Consider the following 16,772-nt stretch of genomic DNA (forward strand, 5'->3'; position numbering starts at 1 on the left):
TCAAATCTATTGCAGAGAGTGAGCCTCCCCTTTGTACCCCTTGCTTTTGCAGGACTATGTATTCACCTGTGGCACAAAGAGTCTGAACTAACACTTGATATCCAAGTAGCTACCAGGGGAGAGCTGCAAAAGCATGTGGGCAGAAACATAAACAGAACGCCAATAACAACCTGAATGTCACGTGGGAATGTCAGTGGGATTTTCATAATTTTGTAACATCCCAGCTTCTTTCCCACATTGCAGCAAAATAAAATAAAATGTAGGTGGAACCAAAGTCCTGTTATTAGCATGCAAAGAAAATGAACTTATTTAAATTCACCCATCTGTTCTGGCCAACCATTTATGAGTAATTCTCAACATTTCAATCACCTGAAAAAAAAGACAGTGAGTTCTAGGCACAAACACTTCCTAAGCAGTTAATACTCAGGATTGCAGATGATTAAATCGCACAGTGTTTCATTATTTCAGTGAGCTTGCTTTCTCGCCTGGCTTCCTGGCTGCTTTTTGTCTGTAGCGTTTCTCTCCCGTTTTTGGCAGATGAAGTGGAGGTGGAGAGAAGGGAGGAAAGTTCTTGGGCAGCATAAGGATTACAGTAATTTCCAATCCTTCAACAAGGAAAAGCTTGCTCAGGGAACAGATGACCTATTGCTGCTACCTACTCCTCCACCCTACTTTTTTTTTTTCCCCAAACTTGTTTACAGGTGTTTAAAGTTATATAACCCAGGGACAAAGTTTAGTACATTTATCTCCTTTCTGTCCTCAAATCCACACAGAAGATACCTCCCACCCACACATTTCCTCTGCCTTTGTGCTGTTGCTGTAGGCAATTTAAAACAGAAAACTGCAATTCAGAGAGATCCTCAATCATGCACCCACAGGTCATTGACATTTGGTTCATACTCAAGCCTGATGTGAACACAGATGCCACTCATCAGAAGGACAGTTATGCCACAGATAACAAATCATCCCAACTCCCTAAATTAAACAACAGTATTAACAGGGACAAATTTACTTTCAAGGCATTCTTGGTATCCTGCCTGATTACCTGCCCTTGTTCAAAATAAAAGGAGAACTGTACTCCCATGGCTCTACTTATGTTTCCTTTCAGCGTTCTGAAATAAGAGCTGTTTAAGATCTTGCATTTTATTTTCAAGTGGAAAGGTCGCCTGGATTGGGTGGCAAAACGAGTCTGTACACTTTTTTTAATAAGGAGAAAGGGAAAGAGATGGGACACTGGGAAGGAGGGAAAGGAAAGTTTACTGCACCTTCATTTTTAAATGAGAAAAAGTCTCAGAGAAGTTATGGCAAAAATATAATTAGTGAAAGAACAACACTCTAAGAGCCTACAGAATCTCTCCTGAGCACTAGAAAACACAAAAAGGAAAATGATGACTACTTACATATAATATGTAGGATATAATCCTTCAAAATACCAGCAATGCTTTTTGGCCTCTGTACACTACAAAGAAAGAAAAATATAGAATTAATATTTACGTAGGACAATGTACAATTATAAACACAAGCATAGAGTATTTATAAATACTGTGACTTTGAGCAATTAGAAAAGGTTTATATTCCCAAAGATTTTGCAATCCTGATACACGCAGCAACTGGGAAGTCAGTTCATGTGAACGGCAGAGTGCCCTGCCGGGGTTCAGATCCCTCATGGGGGAGATGTCTGCGGGGCCCCACAGCTCCCCGTGATTCACAAAGTCCGTACATTCGGTGCAGGCACAGGATCCAGCTGCACATATTCCCTTGCAGAACTGTTGTCTTAAAAGACCAGAGAACTGAAGAGCCCATCATGGTTTTAGTCACTTAAGAGACCTCCAAGGCATAAGCAGTTTGATGGCACTATGCATATGACTACACAGTAAATTCAATAATTGCAGGGAATTAGTCATCTTTCTGGAAGCCTCTGGCATGTGGAGCCAGGCTCGGAAAGGAGCTGAACAGAGAACACATCCATCCCATCTCCTCTTCCTACAGCCTGGAAATATCTCAAGCGTTCATTAAAGCACCGGGGAAAGGAAACTGCTTTCTGCAGCCCAGGGGTATTGTTCTCTTTTGCAGATTGCCAGTGTATCCTTGTTAAAGGATGGCGACCGGCAGTTTCTGAGCACGTGTGTGCAGGCAACGTGGGAAGCGCACATCGTTACAGGCACTGCCAGAGTACAGATGGCAGCTCAGAACAATAGCAGCACTTAAAAAATAAAACCAGATGTCAAGCCCAGATTCTATATACAACACACAAAATATTTCTGCATATCCCACTGACATCGCTAGCATAAAATGCTGTCTTCATTGCAGATGTAGCTCCAGGAGCTCCACTGCAAGCTGTGTTATCCAATCACACGTGGCCAGGGTGTTGTGGGACACCCTCCACAGAGCAACAAGGAATATCTTCTGGGGTTTTAGCAACAATTCCCTCTGCTGCTCACACCTGATACCCAATGTCAGAGCGTGCTTGGCACACCAGTGGTGCTTGGATCATCCTTCATGTTCACTTGGCAGCTCCCCTTTAAATAATAGCTTGTATAAGTTTATTAGCCTCCCGAATCCCAGAATACTAAATGAGTCCAGTTAAGACAAAGACAAAGTGTTTTTAGATCCCCGACTCTCACGCCTCATGAATAAGAAAGGCTGCAAGCTCTTTAATGAGCATCTGATGAGCTAAATCACAGATCAATTACAGCCCATGAAGACAAACTGCTATGGATTAAATTGTTAAGAGCGGTACAGGAGATGGGGGGAGGAAGAGGAGGAGGAGACGCCGCCGCTTCTGATGCATGTGATGAGGCCTTTCCTCTAATACAACAGGCTCCACCAGTCTTCAAGATGCACAAGCTTTAGCTTCTGTTGAAATCTCCTTGGGATAAACACAGCGGAAGCCTCATTCCCCTCAAATCAATGCCATGATCAAGGCAGTATATCCAGGTGGGCTCCATAGCTGCTGCTGGAGCAAGCGGTGTTTAGATCTATCTCCACATTTGCCCTTTTCCCCCTTTTGCCCCTCTTCCTTCAAAGCTTTCAACTCTGTAACCCTTCCTTCTGAATCTTTACATCAGTTTGCTGTTTCTTCTTACTCTAAAATTAGAAACGTGCCAAGTTTCTCTCTGTAACACTCCACAAACATATATGCATCGTAGACCCAGCAGGTCCACTGCTGAGCCAGTGAAAACCACTTTGGCTCTTAGCCTTTGAAGGCTGCAGATCAGCAGTGCCTGGCTAAAATCCCGCTGCCTGCAGGTTGACCCCTTGGGAAGCCTCATTCCAGAGTCCAGCTTCAGGCATACACCATTAAACGTTTTTGCTTCCTGCTTCTCAACCAACATGAGTCACTGTTTACCTCAACAGCCTTAGAGCCTTTGTCAGTCTTGAGGATTTTAATTGATGTTTTCCCAGCAATGCTTTTGAGCACGTGGAGCCTGCGTACCCTTTACAAGTGTAAAGGGGATATTTATATTCAGCACTCATTCTGCTCACCCTCCTCCCCATATTTTAATCTGCTTTACAAGTTCTAAAATGAGTTTGGAAGATTCCTCCTTCCCACATCTCCCAAGCTGTAAGATTTCTGTTTCTGCCTCTTAACAATTCTGTTTTAGACAGCCAATATGCTTAATGCTGTCACAAGAAAGGCTCCAACCTAGGAAAGTTTTGCAAGTAACAGTTTCTTCTAGCTTACGGGGCTTAGATACCTACACTAACAATCCTTCGGTGCCCAGACTTTGCTTTTATATGGGCCCTGGAACAGCAAGTACCAATCCCGATTCATTCTGCCCTTTTTTAATATCACAGCACTATGAATACTGCATGGCAGTTGCTCAGCTCTCCTACATGGGAATCAGGCAAATAAGCAAGTGGACCTGAAACACGAGCGGCACGGCAGAATCCGAAACATGCCAAACAGATTTACACACACAGGACAAACACTGTGGTGCCTGCTCCGTTAAAACTCCTGCCTATCTCCATGGCAACTTTACGCCAGTAAACCCCAACATAAAGTAGGCAGCACTACCCACCACCTCCATTGCTGGTTAGCAGACCTCACAGGAATTCACTGCTAAGAATAAGAGAAGAATATCCTTGCCTCTAAGGATTTCAGCCTCTTTAGCACTCAGGTACCAGCTAGATGAACAGATTAGTCAGGACACAGATTAGTTTTTCCCATCCTGCACTCATCTTCTGAAGCAGGCTATGATCACCCGTCTCTTGCCAAGATCCAAATTATTCTTCTGAGTGGTACTGGCCTCTTAGTTAAGCTGGCGGAGAGCTGTACAAACATGAGAGGGGACATACACCATCAGCTTCAGGCACTCATCCTCATGGAGCCTTTGGAGAATGATGTCCTTGTAGTTGTTTGAGACTATTAAACCCTCAGGAAACCGCAGCTGGCAGCGACTCACTGCAGTCCGGAAAACAGAAGCAAAGGCAAGATTACTCATATTACTACAATACAAAAGGACCTCAGATATCAGGGCTGGTGCCCGCTTCACTAACTCCTGTATGAAGACAGACTATATCTCAGAGTTTCTAATAAGTTCATGTCTTTAAAAAGCCATTTACCCATTCACTAATAGCAAAAAAAAAAAAAAAAAAAAAAGTGTGTTTCTGGTTTTTAAACTAAACTTAGGTTTGGTCCTGCTGATGCTTTCAACTTTTCCAGGAGAAGGACTCTGCATATTTTGCTTATAAAATTCCTTCTTATATGTCTTTTAACAATTTAGCACAGCTATAAAATATCAATACAAGAGTATGTTCATTTTTTAAATAAGTGATACAGGTCTAATTGTGTGCATATGTAATCTTTAGAGAATTAATGGTATGTGAATTAGCCATAGGCTTGAATACATTCCTTAAGATTGTGTATTTGGAAAGAGAAAAAAACACAAGACTCATTTTTTTGTTTGTTTGTTTTTAAATAAATCAGCATCTGTCTTGTAGCCTGTTTTCCTTGACAGACTGCAGCAACGCAAACTGCAAGCCGTCCTTTTCTGTGGCCTCTAAATTCATACAGATTTCCTTTAAGAAAGGAAACATGCTTCCTGCCACAGACTGAAATTGCAAATCTTACTGCTGCTAGTAAGAACAATGAGAAAGAGAAGTTACTAAAATATTAACCAAAGACTGGTTTTGATCACACCATAAAATACGGAACACAAGTACATATGTATGCACATGGTGTGGGGGAAGACAGAGCAAGCAGTCTGCTCACTGCACGTCAGATGGTACTCTACAGATCATTAGTTATGCTTTGCAGGATTTGCAGAAATACTATCTCTAGCAGGAATATCCCCCACATTGCACATCATTCTCTTTTAGTCCACAGGACAATAAAAAGAAAACAGCTTTGATCAGTTAATTACTCTTTGCAATCAAGGGAGCGGTAGATTCACACCCAGTGCTTTTATTGGAGGTTTGGAAATTGATAATAAAAAAAGTAAAAACAATTACAGCCCCAATTACAGATAGTAAATACTTTCCAGTATGAGTACAGTGCGTTTTTTGTTACTGCTACCAATGAAAAAAGCAGCCTGCTATGGACAGACGTGTTTGCAGAGAGCAGGGGGAGGGCAATTGCTCTCTGTATGCTGAAGGGACATTCAGAGCAAGTTTCTGACACCTGCTCAAAGCCAGATTCTGTAGGAGGCACAGGTCTGCTATCGATCACAAAGCCAATGAAACCCTGTTAGTTATCAGTAACTGAAAGTGAGGGTCTTCCTTTTTAACCAGACAAAAAGCTAGATGCCACAAACAATTTCCATTATGCATTACAGTTATGTTTCCAAATAGGTAGATTCAGAAGGAAAACAGCAGGTGTTTAACAGAGCTACCTGCCATACTGATATGACAGAAATGGCTCCCAGCATTCTGGGATGACCCACTTAGTGGCTATTACCTCCCATTCAGCTGGGTATATGCTATACATTAGTAGGGTGCAAGCTGATGCAAATGTCATTGTTGTGGCTACAGCCTTTGAGGCTCTGCTAGGATTAATTCAGAGATGAACAGGAAGAAAGAGTTACAAGTATCTAAGATGTGGAACAAGACCTCATAGTTTCTGAGCATCACACAATCTTATTCCAACGTACACCTAGAACTCTGTATTCCACACAGCTACATCAAACTCATAATTGAGAAAATGGGAAGGACAATACCTTTCTGACCATACAGCTCCATAGCATCTGAGAAACAACTGGCTATACCTGCAGCCTCTGTTACAGAAGGCCTCTTGCAAAACTCACCCACACAGATCTTTCCCAGTTTTATTGGTCACTGCACCTGGCGAGTACGTGATGGAGCCCAGACAAAATGATGGGATAGTCTAAAGTGCAACTCCAGACTAAATAATCAGTTCCAGAAAGCACATTATTGGCTAGGAATCACAATGTTTTATGGGATCTGACCTTTAAAATTCTATCAGTTTTTAGAACACTATCCATTTCAGTGCCTAGGCATGAGCTGAAAGCATTATAAGGTACGAACTGCTCATCAGACATGGTGTGCTGAAATCAGAAGAACTTCTACATGCTGAAAGTTTGAAACATTAGATTTGCAGAGACAAGAATATGAGCATACTGCTCTTCCATAGCCAAGAAAAGGGCAAAATATCATCCATTAGAGTAAGAGACAACATATATTGAAACTGAAAAGTGCAGCATAAGGGTGACAACAATTTACTAGAGAAAATAAATTTTGTTTTAGCCTTGCCTGAATCACTCAAAATTCATCTGTACTTCCTCCCTGGTGATAGTAACAGCTGAGGGTAGAAGTAGCCCATCTCCAATCTATGCTAACAAACTGAGCTGGCAAGCCCTGTTACCAGTGATTTCAAAAAATATTCTTGATACAAAAGACAGAGGGAACTCTTACTAAAAACTAGGATTCCAATAAGGTATTTTTATTTACTAAGGCCATGAGGAAACAGCAGGAAACTCTACTATAACGGGATGCTGATCCTTTACCAAGCTTTCCCTCCCATGTAACAGTAAACAGAACAAATACTATTCCGAATGCACAGATGTTTCATCAAGACCAAGATTATGAAGTCATATAATTCATAGCATGAAGAATGATTTTCAGATATTTCAGAAGGAGTTGTTTCTGGCCAGTCTTTCTGGCTGTTCTTTAAGAAAGAAGGGACTATTTCCCACATAGGAGTCTTAAAAGAAGCAACTTTTTCACCTTGAATTAATTAATCTGTGTTTTGCAACAGTAAAACTTTCCAGCACAAACAGCTAATTCTTATTAGTTCTTCTAATGCTCAGAGCACATGCATTAATCATCAAATTTTTATTTAGAATTAATGTGGGTTTAGCATTAGATAGCCTTTCATCACAAAGCATTAGTTTATATTTAGATCTATTAACCTTTCCCACATAAGAAATACAAATAATCCTTCCATGCAATTTCATTTCTGGAGCCTGACTTTTTTTTTCCCCAACTTTTTTTCCTCCCCCCATTATGCAGCAAATTGCAAAAGCATTTCAGTCCTAGAACGATACGATTTCAATTGAATAGAATCCTTTCATCAACCTCCTAGGGGAAAAAAAAAAAATAAATAAAGGAAGAAAAAAAAAAAAAAAAGAAAAATCGGGAGAGACTCATTTTTCAGAGCCCACGCTAAGCAAGACGCGAGAGGGGGCGGGCAGGTCCCTCCGCTCGGGGCTCCCTCAGCACCGCGGACAGCGCCCGCCACGCCGCGCCACGCCGCGCCCCACGGAACGGACGGACCGACACCCCTCGCCTTCCATACGCGCTCCGGGTATTTGGTATCATAAATCGCGTATATAAAACCTCACCCACATACATCACCCGGCTCGGTTCTTGCTTGCGTGGAGCAGTCACACCTACTACACAGCTCACAGCATATTTGAGCCCTAATATGAGAAAATAAGAACAACTGACTGCCTTGGATAGAACAACTGTACTGAATCTTCTTCAAACTGTTTGGGAAGCCATAGTTACGGTAGTTATTGTTGTTATGTGTAATGCCCAGCTGGGATCTACATTAGAACATCAAACCAGATGCTTATGAAAGTGTCAAGAGATCCTCAACTCCAGCAACGGTTAGGACTCGCTTTACATTCTTATTTCTACACCCATGAACTCAGCAACATTTGCACAAGCATAAAAGTTGGGGGAGGGTTTAAACCTTCCTGATGGAACTAGCCCTTAGTTCTAACAGCAGATCTGCAAGAAAGCATGAGGCATGCCACATATTGAAAGCATTTTCACCCCCAAAAGCGCAAAAAAGATTCAACATTCCGCTGGAATTTCTGCAGCTTCAAGGGGGTAGTGGTAGCCTTTTTTGTTCCAACTGGAAGGAAACAGATGTAACATTTTCCCAACTCTGCTAGAGGGGGTTGATCTATTCCAAATGCTACTGGGAAGGTTCCACAGCTCCAAAATTGAATTTAACTTCTGCAATTATTTTGTTTCCTTTTATATGTGCATGAGAAATAAAAGCAAGGTTATTATTTGCATTCTTTAACTACAGAATAAGTCATAAGTCACCTTATAAAACAACTCATAAAGTAGGGTGTGTGGGGGGGAAAGGATTATCTGTCAGAAATTGAAAGGAAGACCACGCCAAAAGTGAGGATATTCACTTCTTCACTACTTCCACCTTCAGTCTCTTTAAGAACAAAACAAACCAAATACTACTTTTTACAGATAAAAGGATTTAGCGATACAACGATTTTACTTTTAAGCCCCTAATGAACACAGGTAACACTTTCAATGTCACCAAGACATAGATAACAAACTTGCTTTCCTTTGACTAAGAACTGGAAGCTTGGTTTATCTACAGCCCTAGCCCTATGTAGGCACTTACTCCTTGCAGGAACTGATACTATCTAGAGTACTATTACGAGCAAAGTCTAGATTTGGGTTTCCCCTATTTTTATCTAAAGCTATGCCAGCATTCATTCCCTTCAGTTCATGCTGAACTGGCAAATTTGCCTGTTTCCTATGTACATTTCATTCTTTAGCTTTACCATCCCAAGAATGAAAACAGCCTTTAAATTACCTAGTACTTAAATCCTCACGGGCTGTCTTTCATCTCCAACAATAATAAAACCAAAGCAAAGAAAGACTGAGCAAAGGAAGATGGATTCAGAACTCAATTTTCTCAGTCATTTGCAGCACAGACAAGATTGAGGCAGTAACAGACAGCATTGTGCTACAGATGCCGGTTAGTTAAACTATGACAGACCATCAAAGGCTGCAGGAAAATAGATTTCTTTGATGGTCACCAGGACTCATGGCAGTTGCCTTGGGAGTTCCCAGGCTTTGTTCTGTTGATGTTACGCATCCCCCACACGCTCATTTGTTCTGTGAATTGAGAACGAGAGCACTGACAGGACAGAGCGCAGCTGCATAATCACAGCAACTCTTGCTCCCCTCCCAACTACCCTTATTTTTCACTCTTGACATTTAATCCAGTGATGCACACCTTCCTCAGATCCTTCTTATAAGTCATCATTGGAAAACAAAATATTTGTTTATTTAACTAAGACTTTTCCCTTTTCAATTTTCTGAGATATTTATTCCAAAACTGCAAATACTGAATAAAAATCCTTTGTGCTTTGAAGTCCCGAAAACATCTGTAACACCAAAGGCAGCAACTCTTCAGTCTCCAGAAACAAGAATCCATGACCAATCACACACCCAGTGCAGGGAACAAAAGAAATCAATAATCATGAAGTATCATTTAAGTGCTGTTCCCCTGTTAGGAGCATCTGTTCGTTTGAAATCAGATTACAGACATCATGCGTATATTAAACAAGTGAGCATCTGAATACAGCAGAGATTAAAGAGGTTACCCTGGAAACATTCTGATATTTGAAAACCAGTTTCTAAGACAATCCTGGAAAGTCAGAATCCAGGTTGTTCTTTGAGTAGAAGTATTTGCTTCAACACTCTGCTGGAGGAAGCTTTATTCTTGGTCAAGTCCCACCTGCTTAAACAGTGATTGTAAGCCCCGCTGTCAGATGCTTACCTACAGATACTTCCACTAATAGTCATCATTACTGTGTCATTCACATCTTCACAAAGCATCTCAATCTCTCAAGGGAAAAGCACAGAAGTATAATTTATGGTACAGGTCCAATCTGGTTTAATGACCAAACCAGGACTGAAGAAAGTTCTAAAGGAAACTTTAGTTCATTTAGTCCAGCTACATTAGACTAACTACCTTGAAGTAAACCCTGAGACTCACATAGTAACACAGCAAAGGTGAACATGGTCTGGTCTGCAAGGCTAGCTCCTTGAATAGGGCTGCATTAGTGTGAGTATTAGAATGCTAAATATGATCATCTCCACGTTGCAGTCCAGAAAACCATTTGCTTTGGGACTCACTTCCTGGAAGGAGGAGTTTATGGGTGTCGTTGTTTAACCGCAGCCACTAACTGTGTTGCCACATGCAATGATGTATTGCTTCACCCTTTTCCAGTGCAGTCTGGATCAGTCCATGGCAAATGATGGGGCTGTGTTTCCACCCCTGGGGCAGTCGATTCCAGGTGTACTGGATGCCCCTCCAAGTGAAGGCAAACTGTGGCCCGCACTATGCTGCCAAAGGGATCAAGAAAAACACATTTGCGATATCAGTTGTGGCATACCACTTGGCTGCCTTTGACTCCAGTTCATGTTGGAGTTTCAGCACATCCGGCACAGCAGCACTCAGCAGCAGCGTGACTTCATTCAGGCCACAACAGTCTACTGTCAGCCTCCACTCTCCACTGGACTTTTGCACTGGCCATATGGAACTGTTAAAGGGTGAGTAGGTTCTGCTGATCACTCCTTGGCTCTCCAGTCAACAAATCAGCTTATGGATGGAAATCAGGGAGTTTTGGTTGGTGTGGTATTGCCATCAGTGCACTGCTGTGGTACCAACTAGCACCTGTTGTTCTTTGACCCTGAGCAACTGCACAACAGAAGGGTCCTCTGAGAGACCAGGCAAAGTAGAGAGCTATTTAATTTCCTCCATCTCCAAGGCAGCTATGCCAAAAGCCCACTGGTACCCTTTTGGGTCCTTGAAAGACCCTTCCTGGAGGTAGTCTATGCCCAGAGCCTCTGGGCCAGTCACAATGGGGTGCTTTTGTCACTCATTCCCAGTTTGACTTACTTTGGCCTCCAGTGCAGTTAGCTGTTGGGATCCCCCTGTTACTCCAGAAATACAGATGGGTTCTGCCCCTTCATAGCTGGATGGCATTAGGGTACACTGTGCACCAGCGTCCACTGGAGCCTTATACTCTTGTGGGTCTGACATGCCAAGCCATTGGATCCACACAGTCCAGTAAATATGGTTGTCTCTTTCCTCCACCTTGCTGGAGGCAGGGCTCCTCTAATCCTGCTCATTGTATTCATTACTCGCTCCTTGAAAAATGACTTACAAGTCCCTTCAAGAGGATCATAAGTACAATCAGGCCTTCTACTCTGTCTAGGGAACTGCCTGCTGGAAACTGGAAGAGCATTTTTCCTGGAAGAATGCCCTTTTGTGATTGGTTTTCCTTGCAACTCATGTACCCGTATCTCCAGGGTTAAGGGAGGTTTTCCATCCCATCTCCATGTCCTCTCTGTGGTCACACAGGTAAAACCACAGGGTGTTTCATAGTGTGTACCCACTATATCCTCTCTCTTGAGTAGAGGAACACTTATGCCTAATAGCCGAGATACTGGTCTGTACAGGCAAGGAGTAGGACCTATCCTCTTTGAGTTGCTGGACCTCCTGGGACAGTTTCTCCACAGTCAAGATGAGGGAGGAAGAGAGACGTTTTTCATACTGCTGGAGTCAGCCAGCCACTCCATCCACTGTTGGTGCCTCTTCACCTTTCCGGTCCATTACCACCAATGAGTTGGCATACACTATGGTGCGCTCCGTACAAACTTCCGCCACATGGGTGATGTGCATTGGACTTCATCAGGATCTGTGGGTAACTGCGTGTTGTCCAGGTCATAAGCTACCTCCTCCATGGCTAATTCCCTCAGGTACTGGATACTTCTCTCCATGGTGGCCCACTTGCCCTGACAACATACATCTTCACTGAAGGGATACCTTTCCCTCACACCTGACAGGAGTCACCTCCAGAAGCTGAGGGCTTGTGTCTCTTTTCCAATCGCCTTGTCGATGCCCCCCTTCGCTAGACTGGGATCCCAGCTGCTTGGCTTCCCTCCCTCTAATTCCAGGCTACTGGCCCCATTATCCCAGCATCAAAGCAGCCAGGTAACAATGTGCTTGCCTGGATGACAGTTAAAAATCTTTTTGTGTATTTCACAGCTCGCTCAGGGATAGGGATTGGGTGATTATCTCTGGTTCTGCCTCCTCCTCCTGTTCTTGTGATGACTCTGGTTCGTCGTCTCCTTTACTAAATGAGCTGATATTTTTTGTGTACTTTTTCTGTACGGGGATGACTGATACCAGCACGGGCTGGTTCTCTGGTTCAGCTGCAGTGCCTGCTGCCAGGGTTGGAGTGGCCACAGTGCCTGTCATTTGGTCATCAGATCCAGAGACCTTCTCTTCTCCTTGAGGGTACTGAATAGTGTTGAACAGGGCTCAGCCATGGGCCAGGCCCCAGCACGTTGCAGTGATTTAAGTCTCTCCGGAATTGCCAGAGAGACTTAAATCATACTTTTTGCAAATATTCTACTAGTTTTACAGAATTCTGCACTTGTTCAGAAGTGAAGTTCCAAAACACTGGAGGTGCTCACTGTTCTAGGCACTTGCTCATACTATCCCACACACCCTGCCACTCGTAACTATCTAGCCTCGGGGCAGATCTCTGGGTGACGCTCTTCGATAGTTGTTTAACCCTAAACAAGACCTGAAACGCATTCAGGAGACCTAGCAATAGAAGTATGCTGGTCTGAACATCCCAAGAGTATTCAAAATTCTCAAGAGCTGTTGTAACTAGCCTGAAGGAGAAAGAGAAGGTGAAGGTACAAGTATTTCCCCCCTGTCTCCCCACAGGTTGGTTCTCTTGGGAAAAAGGGTACAGAGTGTGATTATTAAGAATTCTCGGGAGATAGTGCCCACGGTACGGAAATGACAGCAATGCTGAATACACAGACCAAATCATTCTCATGGCCAATAATGTTATCTTATCATAAGCAAGTAGTGGACAGTGCAGCAAAAGGAAAAACCTCATCCAGCTCCTGTGGGGAATACATAATACAAGTAAGGAATTACTTTACACAACCATGCGAACAAATGATATAACATTGTGACCAGCGACTATTAAACTAATATAATGAATGCTTGCAATTAATTTGTTTTAACACACACTAGTCAGATTTGTCATTTTTTCAATCCTTCATGCCCCATGTTGAGTGCCAAAAAGGACTTTCATGGTTTAACCCCAGCCGGTAACTAAGCACCATGCAGCCAGCCGCTCACTCCTCCCCTCAGTGGGATGAGGAGGGGAATGGAAAAAAAAACACCTTGTGAGCTGAGAAAATGACAGTTTAATAGGATAACAAAGGAAGACAATAACAATAATAATAATTTTTATATATATATAAAAAACAAGTGATGCACAAATGCAATTGCTCACCACACATGAAGGGAAAAAAAACAAACCCACCAAAAAAACCCTCCTAAAAACCCCACAACCTGATGCCTAATCTGTTTCAGAGCAGCGATCCCGCCCCCCAGCTAACTTCCCCAGTTATATACAGATCATGACATCATATGGTATGGAATATCCTTTTGGTCAGTTGGGGTCAGCTCTCCTGGCTGTGTCCCCTCCCAACTCCTTGTGCACCCCCAGCCTCCTCACTGGTGGGGTGGTGTGAGAAGCAGAAAAGGCCTTGGCTCTGTGTAAGCACTGTTCAGCAGTAAGGAAAACATCCCTGTGTTATCAACACTGTTTCCAACACAAATCCAAAACACAGCCCCATACCAGCTACTATGAAGAAAATTAACTCTATCCCAGCCAAAACCAGCACAATGGGTTTGGGTTAATCCAGGCTAGTAATCAGGTTTTTCTATGCTTGCACACAGTCTATTGAAGTACCTTCCAATTGGCAGCAAACACACACATTTCTCAGGCCAAAACGCTCCTCAAATAAAGAAATAGCAGAAGAGTTTGACCAAGCATAATTTGTGTTTAACAAGTCAATTCAAGCTTTCAGGAAGATGCTCTATTGTGGCTTTTGGGCAGACACTCACCAGGTAGACTGAAACATCAATGCCTTTTAAATTAAACTAAGAACCTAAACTTACTCCTACTCAAACAGTCCAATACACTGCCATAGCAATAGCATATGATTAATATATTCCAGTGAGAGAGATCCAACAGCTGTACCTCACAACTACTTATTTGAGCATGAAGAAATACTAAGCATTTTTCCTTGGAGTATTTCCCATGAAAGGACTACAATGAAAAAAAAATAAATAGTCAACCCTTTTTGGCAAGTAACAACACCTACTAATGGCAAAGCATTTTTCCAAATGAAGTAACTTCCTACCTAGGACCATAACGTTTGCTTTTCTTCTATTAGGAGCCTGAATGTACCTAAACAATAATCTCCAGTGTCCCAGTTTGTGAAATTTCAACACAATCCACTAAGAGTGTTGACAGATCTCTTCATTTAAATCAAAAGCATACTAGAATTTGGCATTTTTCTAAAAGGATCATTTCCTTGGTTTGAGTGACTACCTGAGTTTTTCCACATTTAAAATACCTTCCTGGAAAGGGGGGATGGGAAGAAGGATCTACTGTAGATTCCAAAGATGACTGTCTAGATAGAGATACTGGATACACATAACCAGACAAATTCAAATAATCTCTTGGTATAGCAGCCATATCTTGGCTCATACTGCTTTTCACCCCTCAAACCACTCATTTCACAACTTGATGAAGGACATGCTGGATGTGGATACCTTTTAACATGCCTCCTCTCTTGTTCAATCAGTGCATGCTCCCTGCCCAAACATCTGTCCATATACATGGATTTTCTTGGGACCCTATCAAGCTTCCAGTTTTCTCTAATAACAGTTAAATGCAAGTTTCCTAGCCATCACTGTTGGACCTCTGGTTATCACTCCTGTGATCTGTGGTTCATCTGATGTTACATTGTCCTTTACTCCTGCTTGCTTCCTATTTATGTGTGGGGAAGTTACTTGACACAAAAAAAGAGTCAGGATGCTGCAATGAACTCTGCTCTTCCCTCTGACACAGCCTACACAAAGATCACAAATCTCTTCACTAAGGTTATTTCCTCACAGAGAATATCAGAAGTTACCTCAAGGATGTTCTGCAACTGAGAAGTGCAGGATTGAGATGAGGTATAAATGAAACATTCGCTCTCCATTAGCAAGTGGTCTACACTCCAAAAAAGCTCATGATCCCTGCCTGGAGGTATTGCTATGGACAGATAATAGCATCAGATATGGCCATAAATGTTTAATTTATAAACCTAGCAGCTAGAAAATTATTCAGCTAGACTGAAAATGCTGAGGATTTTAATAGTGCCTGCCCACATTAACACATGGAAATAGCACCAGCAGCTCAGAAACGAGCACAGACACACTTGCAGGTTTGGTCAGCGTTGACAATGTTGCATAAATTGAACTTTTGGAGAAAATTAAATTCCTGTGCAAGGAGTAGGCAACTCCAGAGATATCAAGGGCATTGCTCCTGCTTTCACAGGATGTGGCTCGGCTTGCTGCCCCTCTCTTCAAAGGCCTGCCAGCAGACAGAGCATGCTGCTCTTCCAAGTGCTACAGGGTTCATCCCAGAGGGGAAATGGCACCACAGAAAGAAGGCATCACCATTCTTACATTTTTCCAGGGCAGTTCTGTGCAGGCAAATGACGCTTTAGACTGTAACCACAAATGTAAACTCACAGATGGGAGAAAGAAGTGGAATAGGAGCAGCAAGGCAAAGAAGCAAGCAAGAGAATGACGCATCCAAGATAACCAGCAAGATGAGTAGCAGAATAAAATCTGGGGCTAATTCTTCTTTCACCGGGTTGTACACCAGCTGGAGTTAGTAGGTAGGAAGTGAAGCATCAAACCAGAATCATGCTGAGTCATCCCTGACCCCACAGGTGTAGTTTTCAGGATGTGGATTATCCGGAAGGATATCAGACTTCAGTCAGGTCAGCTCCCCTCCTCCGTTCTGCTCCTCAGAAACAACACCATCAGGCAGCAGAAGAGCTTAACTAGAACAAATGGCACCGACTGAGCCATAGTCCAGGCTTCTTCCCAGCACTTTTCCACACAGGCTTCAGAGGTCAGAAATCAACAGGGTGGCCGCCAAAGAAATCACAGAGGCAGACTCAGAGACAGGCCACCATATAGGAGTGACAGCATCTTGCTAAGGGTATTGGTGAGGGGACAAATTCACTGGCTTTGTCATTTTTATACTGCAGACAGATGGCTGGCGCACCTCTCCTCCATGCAAGGCACCAGTTCCCATTTTTCACCTACAACCAAGTTTCAAACCCGGAGCCCTTTCTGACACAGAAGCATAATAGCATGAATTAGTTACAGCTCCTCATGCCAGCCCAGGGCACAAGTCTTATCCTCCCACAGTGCAAGGCAAAAAACCCCACCCTTTGTTTTGTAGTGTGCTTAGCCTGTAGTTTGGGGAAGGAAAAACATGGCACCTCACCATTGAGAGGCTGGTCACCCTTGGCTCACGCTTGCCACGATACTGTTCTTTTTCAATGAAAAGATGAAAAATTTTAACAGTTTAAATGCAGCAGTGCCAATTCATGTCAATAAAGCTATGTTTTTCTATAGCAGCAGCAGCAATCTTTACTCC

General features: G+C 42.8%; 1 protein-coding gene across 1 annotated transcript in view; it reads right to left on the minus strand.

The window, feature by feature from the left end:
• VOPP1 (VOPP1 WW domain binding protein) overlaps nucleotides 1-16,772 on the minus strand; it is a 68,977-nt gene that overhangs the window by 20,543 nt on the left and 31,662 nt on the right. Inside the window, exon 2 of the mRNA XM_075745306.1 lies at nucleotides 1,401-1,459. Coding sequence (XP_075601421.1) covers nucleotides 1,401-1,459 — 59 coding nt within the window. The remainder of the gene's footprint in view (nucleotides 1-1,400; nucleotides 1,460-16,772) is intronic.

Source organism: Balearica regulorum, chromosome 2, assembly GCF_011004875.1.
Source record: "Balearica regulorum gibbericeps isolate bBalReg1 chromosome 2, bBalReg1.pri, whole genome shotgun sequence".
NCBI classification, from domain to species: domain Eukaryota; kingdom Metazoa; phylum Chordata; class Aves; order Gruiformes; family Gruidae; genus Balearica; species Balearica regulorum.